Below are 12,665 nucleotides of genomic sequence, written 5' to 3' on the forward strand. Positions count from 1 at the left end.
ATGTCCTGATGCAGGTTTATAATGTCTGGGAGCAGCTTATTGATGTCTTGATGCAGGTTTATAATGTCTGGGAGCAGCTTATTGATGTCCTGATGCAGGTTTATAATGTCTGGGAGCAGCTTATTGATGACCTGATGCAGGTTTATAATGTCTGGGAGGAGCTTATTGATGACCTGATGCAGGTTTATAATGTCTGGGAGCAGCTTATTGATGACCTGATGCAGGTTTATAATGTCTGGGAGGAGCTTATTGATGACCTGATGCAGGTTTATAATGTCTGGGAGGAGCTTATTGATGACCTGATGCAGGTTTATAATGTCTGGGAGCAGCTTATCGATGACCTGATGCAGGTTTATAATGTCTGGGAGCAGCTTATCGATGTCCTGATGCAGGTTTATAATGTCTGGGAGCAGCTTATTGATGACCTGATGCAGGTTTATAATGTCTGGGAGCAGCTTATTGATGTCCTCACGCAGCTCCCGGCTATAGGTTCAGACCTTCCACAGCAGGATGAGCCCCGTCAGATCCAGAGGAGCCGAACTGGATGACGAAGCCGCTGCTGGAGTCAGCTAAGCTGTCGCAGACACAGGCAGTCCTAGCGATGAAGGCATAGGTAGATCAGGCACCAGGGCGGCAAAGCTATTCTTCATGTCGATCTGCTCCGGACCTCTCGCAGACACTCTCGTCCGTTTAGCAGCATGCTGCTGCCTTTTGTTTCCACGACTTGTGACATGGGACCATCGCTGATTGGAGCAATCCTCTTGCTGTTCTCCTTATACTCCACTACAAGATGAGGAGGAGGAGGAGGAGGAGCAGATGGAGACATCTTCCTTGGCAGTCAAGTTCCAGGTAGCACAGGCCATTTGGATAAGGACAGATGTCAAGGCAGGGATACATCCATCAAGCCCAGCGGTGTCCAGCCACAGGAGTTGAGAACAATAAAGTTCCAATTTTACATTTTCCCCAGAAGAATTGAAATTTGCTTGCAAAGGATAGCTACACCTCATTCCTGTAATCCTCCCTAAACAAACAATTGCCGCATTGGAAGTCCGGATTGTAACTATTGTACCAGGCAAGAGCGTAATAAAACAGCTTCTACAGTGCTGGAAAAGTTTGTTTGCTATTCCAGGCAGTGGGCTCCAATGCAACCTAGCTATCTGGTAAACATCCAGTCCAGATATATGAACAAAATAAAAAACTTCAGAAACAGACCGAAACAGTTCGAGGCGCAGGAGGTATCAGAGTTCGTGACAGAAGAAATGTACACATTTTGTGCTCTCGGAAGAAGCAAATCACTCCACCATTGCTGACTACAAATGATCTATAACTGAGCTAATATCTTACTAACTTGCAAAGGATAGGAAATATAAATGTGACGTGGCTACATGCAGCTCTTGCTATGATCTCAAAACTAGCGCATCTACTCGTGACTGCTCAGGCTATAAACACAGTTTTGGGCCTCCCGAATGGCGCAGTGGTCTAAGGCTAGAGATCCTGGTTCGAGTACCTGCTCTGTCGCAGCCAGTCGCAACCGAGACCCATGGGGCGGTGAACAATTGGCCCAGCGTCATCCGGATTAGGGGAGGGTTTGGCCGGCAGGCATGTTCTTGTCCCAATGCGCACTAACGACTCCTGTGGTGGGCGCAATGCACGCTGACACGATCGCCATGTGTACAGTGTTTCCTCTGACACATTGGTGCAGCTGGCTTCCGTTTTAAGCGGGCATTGTGTCAAGAAGTGCGGCTTGGCTGGGTTGTGTTTCGGGGGACGCACGGCTCTCTAACTTCACCTCTCCCGAGTCCGTACGGGAGTCGCAGCGATGGGACAATTGGATACCACGGAGAAAGAAATTTGTTTAAAAATACACAAAAAAATAATACAGTCCAGTTGAAATTGAATGGCACAGATCCATATATAGCAATGATCTATTTGTGTATAGGCCTACTGCAGATCTGATTGGTTATGCTGCAGCGTCTGTGTGAAGTACCGACTGAGTTGTGCCTGTAAATGCAATAGAACCCTACTCAAATGCGTTCCGCCTACAAGAAAATATCTTGCATAATTAGTTTAGTATACTAAGTCTTGATAGTGTTAACTAAGGGGGGGAAAAAAATCCAGAAATTTGACTGAAGTTCAATCTCATGCTTCTCTGCACAAGTAGTGATGCACCGATATGACATTTTTGGCTGATACCAATATCCAATATTTTCTTTGCCCCCCAAAAAACGATACCTATATTTCAAATTTTAGCGGCTTTTTAAGCATTCCAGTACAGTTAAATAGTTACACACACACAGCGTCCTATGGCAAAAGGTGCAAAAGGCATCAATACAGTCCCTGGTTCGAATCCAGGCTGTATCAAATACGGCCGTGATTGGGAGTCCCATAGGGCGCGCGCACAATTGGCCCAGCTTCGTCCTGGGCGTCATTGTAAATAATAATTTGTTCTTAACTGACTTGCCAAGTTAAATAAAGTTCACACACACACACACAGAGAAAGTTATTTTGTTGGCATTTACATATGTCTCCATTACCAGTAAAACAATCAAAACCTATATCTTTCACCTACTTGCTGTGCTGTTTCGTTGTTCATTTGTTTCAGGATTTCTATGGAATGCCGTTTGGGTCTTTGCGTGTCAAAAAAGATTAAAGTAAAATAACACTATTTGACCTGTCAAATAAGCTTGTTGACCTATCAGGACCCGAATATGACTGCACGTCAAATAATTATTTAACACGTTCATTAGTGTAATAACTACGTAAATATTATCACTCGTATTTCATATGTCATAACGATTCATCGATACATATGCTTTGATGCTGGTAAAGTTGTCTCGCGCACCTACAGTGCTGGTCATAAAAAAAAGTTAGCTAGCTGATGCAAACAATGCAGTTCTTCCGGAAAAACATAGCAAACATGAAATAATCTGTTTCAGTAGCTATAGATAGCTAGCTAACTATATAGTGCACTACTTTTGACCATCATCTAAAATAACCCTAACTTATAAAATAGTTCTAATTTGATTAATGGTGGTTGGACCCATCTATATGAAGCTATGAGGCTAATAGGCTCGTTTATCTATTCATGTAACTATTTATTTAGCAAACAAAGCCTGGAGCCTAGCAAACTAGCTGCTGGAAGGATGGGTGAGTGGACAACCCTCCATATATTTTCACTTTGGCTACAGCTCGAGATGCAAGTGTTATTTGGTTAGAAAGAAATGTGAGTCACTTTGTTAGCTAGCTATGCTGAACTTGAATAACTCACCAACAGTTTGCATAGCTCTTAGTTTTCAATAAAAATGTATTTGTCATCGATCGAATGGGCGGGCAAGCTGACAAGTTCCCATTCAGTTGTCAAAACGTGGGCTATTATTCCATTGTTTATCAGTGCAATTTTGACATTGTACATATGGTTGTTGATCTTATAGGCAACTGAGAAAGCGGTAGCCTACCTGTTCACAGCTGTTAGATAAATAGGACTGTAAAGTTCCTTCTGTAATACTTATGTAACAGTATAGCTTCCGTCCCTGTCCTCGCCCCTACCTGGGCTCGAACCAGGGACCCTCTGCAGACATTGACAACAGCCACCCTCGAAGAAACGTTACCCATCGCTCCACAAAAGCCGCGGCCCTTTGCAGAGCAAGGGGAACCACAACTACGTCAAGGTCTCAGAGCGAGTGACGTCACCGATTGAAACGCTATTAGCGCGCAACCCTGCTAACTAGCTCGCCATTTCACATCGGTTACACCAGAAATCCATTCAGGTGTATTTTTGTGGCTTTTGGAGAATCTTTTCTAAATGATATAACGTTGCACTGTTGCTACTGCCTGTAAATACACAGTCCAGTTCAAAGTTAAATGATGGACTGCCCGTATGGCAAATGTCTTATTTGCATATAGGCCTAGTGTAGCTCTGATTGGCTATGGCGCACCGGTCTGTGTAGTCTCGCCTGTCAGAAAATGTGAAAAAAAAGGCATCATTCTTCCTGAGGGTGTAAATGAATCTGATTTTAATAAGATATCATGTTGCTAAAACACTGTCAATTCCACTTTAAATATTAACATTTTGCATCGTCAACAGCGTTTGTACTTGGGTGTGTGGGTCCGTAGACCTCTTTTTTTCCCACAAGCGGCATATTAAAAATAACAAATAAACAGTATGATCAAACATCTGAGCAGTTAATTAAAGATAATTTGATCTTAATGAGGCAGAAACAGTAGCAGCACTCAGTCTAATGGGGGCCCATCCATGAAAGTCATTTAAAAAGCGTGACTCCTCTCTCTCACCCGTCTCCCTCTCATGGCTGTAAAACAGCTGTTTTACACCCAGAACACAAATGTGTGTACACTACAGAGCGGTTAAATGAAAACCACCTCAACGTTACTTAGTCAAATTTGAGCTATATAAAAACGTCACTGAGAGAACAGTTCCTTAAACAATCCACTCCTTAGCAGACTGCATTTTATGTAGGGCTAGCAGCAGCAAATTCTGTCTGGAACTAAAAGAACAGTAAATGAAAATGCCACTAATCTACAGCTGTGGAAAATGGATGACCTTTGATCCCCTTGCCCGCTCTTATCGCTGCCTGGCGTGTTCTCAGAGTGCTGGTGCATTCCGATTCTGAGAGCTACGAGCTCCATTTACTCAACGACTTGGGTGATTTAAAAAAAAAAAAGTAATAATAATTTAAAAATGGCACTTACGCAGAATCTACCTTCCTCAGTCCATCACGGGTTGGTAGTGATTTTGATCCCTCAACTATCCAATTTTAACTACGTTCCTCTAATACGTTCTTAAAGAAGAAGGGTTTAAGCCTAAAGCAGGAGAACATCATGCTACAGGTGGAATATGGTGTCGGCCCCAACAACACTAGAGTTGCTACCATCTCAGGGTATACCCCCCCCCCCCCCCCATCTCACTGTTTAAACCACAGACTCACAAATTGCAGATTGACCTTGAAACCACCTCTGCTAGCTACATACAACCTGGCTCAGTCAGGCTACGTTGTTTTGTGGAGGTTTGGACCCCCAGAGGGATTCCTCCTGTCATTCTGTGGCTTCATCCCAAATGAGGCACCCTATTTCCCTATATAGTGCACTACTTTTGACCAGGACCCATAGGACACAGGGTGCAGTTTGGGATTCAGACAGTGACTGAGTCCAGGTTTGCAGTACTTGCGTTCTAAGTAATAGGCTGACTGGGTATGCCCAAATAGGCTTTATAGTATGTGAGAAAAAAAGAAAAAGATATATATTCCAGTATGTGATAAATGCCAGGATGTCATACTCATTTGACCTAGTAGAATTCCCTGCATGCCATTGAGGAAGAGAATCATCTTTTCAGACCCACGTGTTCTTGACAACAGCTGATAATGAGAAGGGGTAATGTGATAAGGTGTAATGGATGACCTATTCTCAGTATGGGAGGGGCCTAGTATGTTTATTTAGTAAAACTGGGCAAGTCAGTTAAGAACAAATTCTTATTTACAATGACGGCCTACCAGAAGGCAAAGGGCCTCCTGTGGGGATGGGGGTGAAAAAAATACAAAATAAAAAGAGGACAACACACACATCACGACAAGAGAGACACCGGAACACGACATCAAGAGATACCCAAAAGAACACAGCATGACAGCAACACATGACAACATGGCAGCACCACAGCACGGCAGCAGCACATGACAACAACATGGCAGCACCACAGCATGGCAGCAGCACATGACAATAACAAGGCAGCAACACAGCATGGCAGCACCACAGCACGGCAACAGCACATGACAACATGGCAGCACCACAGCAGCACATGACAACAACATGGCAGCAGCACATGACAACAACACGGCAGCAACACAACATGGCAGCAGCACATGACAACAACATGGCAGCAACACAGCACGGCAGCAGCACATGACAACATGGCAGCAGCACATGACAAGAACATGGCAGCACCACAGCACGGCAGCAGCACATGACAACATGGCAGCAACACAGCAGCACATGACAACATGGCAGCACCACAGCACGGCAGCAGCACATGACAACAACACGGCAGCAACACAACATGGCAGCACCACAGCACGGCAACAGCACATGACAATAACAAGGCAGCAACACAGCATGGCAGCACCACAGCACGGCAACAGCACATGACAACATGGCAGCACCACAGCAGCACATGACAACAACATGGCAGCACCACAGCACGGCAGCAGCACATGACAACAACACGGCAGCAACACAACATGGCAGCAGCACATGACAACAACATGGCAGCAACACAGCACGGCAGCAGCACATGACAACATGGCAGCAGCACATGACAAGAACATGGCAGCACCACAGCATGGCAGCAGCACATGACAACATGGCAGCAACACAGCAGCACATGACAACAGCACCACAGCACGGCAGCAGCACATGACAACAACACGGCAGCAACACAACATGGCAGCAGCACATGACAACAACATGGCAGCAACACAGCACGGCAGCAGCACATGACAACATGGCAGCAGCACATGACAAGAACATGGCAGCACCACAGCACGGCAGCAGCACATGACAACATGGCAGCAACACAGCAGCACATGACAACATGGCAGCACCACAGCACGGCAGCAGCACATGAAAACAACATGGCAGCACCACAGCAGCACATGACAACAACATGGCAGCACCACAAACATGGCACAAACATTGTTAGGCACAGACAACAGCACAAAGGGCAAAAAGGTAGAGACAACAATACATCACGCAAAGCAGCCACAAGTGTCAGTAAGTGTGTCCATGATTGAGTCTTTGAATGAAGAGATTGAGGTAAAACTGTCCAGTTTGAGTGTTTGTTGCAGCTCGTTCCAGTCGCTAGCTACAGCGAACTGAAAAGAGGAGCGCCCTAGGGATGTATGTGCTTTGGGGACCTTTAACAGAATGTGACTGGCAGAACGGGTGTTGTATGTGGAGGATGAGGGCTGCAGTAGATATCTCAAATAGGGGGGAGTGAGGCCAAAGAAGGTTTTATAAATAAGCATAAACAAGTGGGTCTACAGGTATACAGAGATGTCCAGTTTACAGAGGAGTATAGAGTGCAGTGATGTGTCCTATAAGTAGCATTGTTGCCAAATCTGATGGCCGAATGGTGAAGAACATCTCGTCGCTAGAGAGCACCCTTGCCTGCCGATCTATAAATCTAGCATGGGTAGGATGGTCATCTGAATCATGGTTCGTTTGGCAGCTGGGGTGAGAGGAGCGATTACAATAGAGGAAACCAAGTCTAGATTTAACCTTAGGCTACAGCTTGGATATGTGCTGAGAGAAGGACAGTGTACCGTCTAGCCATACTCCCAATTACTTGTATGAGTTGACTACCTCAAGCTCTAAACTCTCAGCGAGGTAGTAATCACACCTGTGGGGAGAGAGGCATTCTTCTTACCAAACCACATGAGGTAGGAGGTATTCAAAACAAGGTTAAGGGCAGAAAGCTTGTTGGACACTAAGAATGCTTTGTTGTAGAGCATTTGACACAAAATACAGGGAGGGGCCAGCTGAGTATAAGACTATCATCTGCACATAAATGGATGAGAGAGCTTCCTACTGCCTGAGCTATGTTGAGAAGAACATGGGGCCTAGGATGGAGCCTTGGGGTACACCCTTGGTGACAGCAGTGGCTAAGACAGCAGATGTTCTGACTTAATACACTGCACTCTTGAGAGCGGTCATTATCAAACCAGGCCAATGACCCCTCAGCAATACTCCTTAGCTGACCCACAAGAATGGAATGGTCTACCATATCAAAAGCTTTGGCCAAGTCAATAAAAATACACTGCTTAGAATCAAGGGCAATGACATAATTTAGGACCTTTAAGGTTGCAGTGACATTAACCTGAGCAGAATCCAGATTGCATACCAGAAAGAATACTATAGACATCAAGAAAACCAGTCAGTTGATTGTTGACAAGTTTTGATAAACAGGGCAAGATAGAAATTGGCCTATAATAGTTAAGGGGAGATCAAGCTGATCGTATTTTATTTATTTAACTAGGCAAGTCAGTTAAGAATAAATTCTGATTTACAATGAGAGCCTACACCGGCCGAACCCGGACGACGCTGGGCCATGGGACTCCCAATCACGGCCTTCAAATAAAGGACGCACCGTGTCTGCCTTCCAAGCACCGGGAACTTCCCCAGAGGAGAAACAGGTTAAAAAAGATTAAATAAGCTTGGCGATGTTGTGTTGATTTAGTTACATTTGAACTAAATAGTAAATTATAAATAGTGTGTAGTACTATTAGTGCACAGACCGATTAGGATATGGCCAGTTTGTTGAAGGAAATCAGAGTAAGATAAGGCACAGAATAAAATCACTAAGCTTGATTACATTACGAGTAGCATAGTTATGTGGGATGCAAGGTGATTTACATCAGTTATTCTGTGTAGTCTGACTGCCAGGTAGTGAGATCTCAAAACATGTACTTCTTGTAAAGTGGACCGATGCTTTCTAGGTAACTGAGATAGGGTGGATCTGTATCTAGGTCAAGTCCAGTACCGCTCGGTCCACTTCAGCTCAGTAGTGTAAAAAGGGTATGAACTTACCGCTGCTTCCACAGTCTGCACAGGACAGAAGCTCCTCTGACCTCTTGTCCCGATTGGACTCTTTCGTTCCCAAACAGAAACTGCATATTGGGATGGGGTCAGCGCGTAGCTGGGGAGAGAAACAGAAACTGCATATTGGGATGGGGTCAGCGCGTAGCTGGGCAGAGAAACAGAAACTGCATGGTCCCATGTGGTAGAGCACGGCGCTTGAAATGCCAGGGTTGTGGGTTCAACTCCTACGTGGGACCAGTACAAACAAAATGATGAACTCACTACTGGTAAGTCTCTCTGGATAAGAGCGTTTGCTAATTTACTAAAATATAAAATGTATATTGCATGTTGGGATGGGGCCAAAAGCATAGCTGGGGAGAGAAACAAAGTGCACTTTGGGATGGGGGTCAGTTAGAAAGTGTCAAAATGGACGAGGAGAAGCATGATATGCTGTAAATAATATCTGTATTCATTCATATGAAAGCAAAACAACGTTCTAATGGATGCAAATAAAGTCATCATAAGCCCTCAGTACTGTAAGGTGCTGCAGATTTTGCCTTAAAACCCATCCTTTCCGTGTACTCTTTGTACAAGAGGTACTCTACCGTAATATATGTAAAAGATTGGCCTTCATCCATTCAATCTGAAAGGGGGATGTGGTCATCTGAAAAAGGCGATTAAGAAAGCTTTACACTACAGTGAGACAGGATGCTTTATTGGCGTGGGAAACGTTTTTACAAATAGATAAACAAAAAGTGAAAAACAGTAAACCGCACAAACGTTTCCCAAAGAGACATGTTATATTATGGCTCTGTATCTCTCTCTCACTGCAAAGAGTCCAGGACCTCTGTAACAGGGGGGTGTCAGAGGAAGGCCCTAAAAATTGTCAGTCTCCAGCCACCCAAGTTATAGAGACTCTCCGCACAGCAAGCAGTCTGGAACCAACAAGACCTTGAACAGTTTCTACCCCGAAGCCATAAGATTGCTAAATAGTTTGTTAAATAGTTAACCAATAGCTACCCGGACTATCTGCATTGAGCCTTTTGACTGATCACATACACTGCTGCTACTGTTTATCATCTATCCTGTTGCCTAGTCACTCTTTCCCTCAATACAGTGCATTCAGAAAGTATTCATACTCGTTGGCTTTTTCAGTCTTATTCTAAAATATATTAAATACCATCTCAATCTACACATAATACCCCATAATAACAAAGCTAAAACAGTTTTAGAAAAGTTTGCAAATTTATTAAAAATGTAAATAATAAACGAAAAAGTATTTGACGTGAAATTGAGCTCAGGTGCATCCTGTTTCCACTGATCATCCTTGATGTTTCTACAACTTGGAGTCCACCTGTAGAAAATTCAATTGATTGGACATGATTTGGAAAGGCACACACCGGTCTATATAAAAGGTCCCACAGTTGACAGTGAATATCAGAGCAAAAACCAAGCCATGAGGTCGAAGGAATTGTCCGTAGAGCTCTGAGAAAGAATTGTGTCAAGGCACAGATCTGGGGAAGGGTACCAAAACATTTCTGCAGCATTGAAGGTACCGAAGAACACAGTGGCCTCCATCATTCTTATATGGAAGAAGTTTGGAATCACCAAGACTCTTCCGAGAGCAATCAGGAGAGAAGGAACTTGGTCGGGGAGGTGACCAGGAACCAGATGGTCACTCTGACAGAGCTCCAGAGTTCCTCTGTGGAGACGGGAGAACCTTCCAGAAGGACAACCATCTCTGCAGCACTCCACCAATCAGGCCTTTGTGGTAGAGTGGTCAGACGGAGGCCACTCCTCAGTAAAAGGCACTTGACAGTCAGCTTGGAGTTTGCCAAATGGCACCTCCTGGATCAAGATCCCTGTTGCCGGAATTGTTTTGTGCGTCCCCAAAAACTTTGAATAACATATTTTTAGATAGAGCCCTGTTTTGTGCATTTCTGGTAATACCGTATACCCCGGTATGCTACTGAAAACGGTATTAACATCTGCATACTGCCCAACCCTAAATATCAGCCTCAGTCTATGTTTTTTTATTTATTTTACCTTTATTTTACTGGGCAAGTCAGTTAAGAACAAATTCTTATTTTCAATGACAGCCTAGGAACAGTGGGTTAACTGCCTGTTCAGGGGTAGAACGACAGATTTGTACCTTGTCAGCTCGGGGATTCGAACTTGCAACCTTTCGGTTACTCGTCCAACACTCTAACCACTAGGCTACCCTGCCGCCCCGGTATCTTGAATGAATGCAATAGTGCTGATTTTTTATTTTTTATTTTATATTTCACCTTTATTTAACCAGGTGCTTCGTTCTTGTAGGATAGGCTACACCACACTTTCATCAGCTCTTCAACAAACTATTATAGTTGAACAGAGTATAGGATATTATAAACTGGGTGGTTGAACAGCCGATTGTCTGACAGCCGTGGAATATCAGACAGTATGACCATTTGTAATTATTTTGTCCTAATTACATTGGTAACCAGTTTATAACAGCAATAAGGCACCTCGGGGGTTTTTTTATTTTATTTTTTATTTCACCTTTATTTAACCAGGTAGGCTAGTTGAGAACAAGTTCTCATTTGCAACTGCGACCTGGCCAAGATAAAGCTTAGCAGTGTGAGCAGACAACACAGAGTTACACATGGAGTAAACAATTAACAAGTCAATAACACAGTACAAAAAAGGCGAGTCTATATACATTGTGTGCAAAAGGCATGAGGAGGTAGGCGAATAATTACAACCTTGCAGATTAGCACTGGAGTGATAAATGATCAGATGGTCAACACAGGTAGAGATATTGGTGTGCAAAAGAGCAGAAAAGTAAATAAATAAAAACTGTGTGGGGATGAGGTAGGTGAAAATGGGTGGGTTATTTACCAATAGACTATGTACAGCTGCAGCGATCGGTTAGCTGCTCAGATAGCACATGTTTGAAGTTGGTGAGGGAGATAAGTCTCCAACTTCAGGGATTTTTGCAATTCGTTCCAGTCACAGGCAGCAGAGTACTGGAACGAAAGGCGGCCAAATGAGGTGTTGGCTTTAGGGATGATCAGTGAGATACACCTGCTGGAGCGCGTGCTACGGATGGGTGTTGCCATCGTGACCAGTGAACTGAGATAAGGCGGAGCTTTACCTAGCATGGACTTGTAGATGACCTGGAGCCAGTGGGTCTGGCGACGAATATGTAGCGAGGGCCAGCCGACTAGAGCATACAGGTCGCAGTGGTGGGTGGTATAAGGTGCTTTAGTGACAAAACGGATGGCACTGTGATAAACTGCATCCAGTTTGCTGAGTAGAGTGTTGGAGGCAATTTTGTAGATGACATCGCCGAAGTCGAGGATCGGTAGGATAGTCAGTTTTACTAGGGTAAGTTTGGCGGCGTGAGTGAAGGAGGCTTTGTTGCGGAATAGAAAGCCGACTCTTGATTTGATTTTCGATTGGAGATGTTTGATATGAGTCTGGAAGGAGAGTTTACAGTCTAGCCAGACACCTAGGTACTTATAGGTGTCCACATATTCAAGGTCAGAACCATCCAGGGTGGTGATGCTCGTCGGGCACGCGGGTGCAGGCAGCGATCGGTTGAAAAGCATGCATTTGGTTTTACTAGCGTTTAAGAGCAGTTGGAGGCCACGGAAGGAGTGTTGTATGGCATTGAAGCTCGTTTGGAGGTTAGATAGCACAGTGTCCAAGGACGGGCCAGAAGTATATAGAATGGTGTCGTCTGCGTAGAGGTGGATCAGGGATATCGCCCGCAGCAAGAGCAACATCATTGATATATACAGAGAAAAGAGTCGGCCCGAGAATTGAACCCTGTGGCACCCCCATAGAGACTGCCAGAGGACCGGACAGCATGCCCTCCGATTTGACACACTGAACTCTGTCTGCAAAGTAATTGGTGAACCAGGCAAGGCAGTCATCCGAAAAACCGAGGCTACTGAGTCTGCCGATAAGAATATGGTGATTGACAAAGTCGAAAGCCTTGGCAAGGTCGATGAAGACGGCTGCACAGTACTGTCTTTTATCGATGGCGGTTATGATATCGTTTAGTACCTTGAGTGTGGCTGAGGTGCACCCGTGAC

General features: G+C 44.5%; 1 protein-coding gene across 1 annotated transcript in view; it reads right to left on the minus strand.

Moving 5' to 3' along the window:
- LOC135523386 (histone acetyltransferase KAT6B-like) overlaps positions 1-12,665 on the minus strand; it is a 105,222-nt gene that overhangs the window by 74,892 nt on the left and 17,665 nt on the right. Inside the window, exon 3 of the mRNA XM_064950024.1 lies at positions 8,593-8,701. Coding sequence (XP_064806096.1) covers positions 8,593-8,701 — 109 coding nt within the window. The remainder of the gene's footprint in view (positions 1-8,592; positions 8,702-12,665) is intronic.

This window comes from Oncorhynchus masou, chromosome 31, assembly GCF_036934945.1.
Source record: "Oncorhynchus masou masou isolate Uvic2021 chromosome 31, UVic_Omas_1.1, whole genome shotgun sequence".
Lineage (NCBI taxonomy): Eukaryota > Metazoa > Chordata > Actinopteri > Salmoniformes > Salmonidae > Oncorhynchus > Oncorhynchus masou.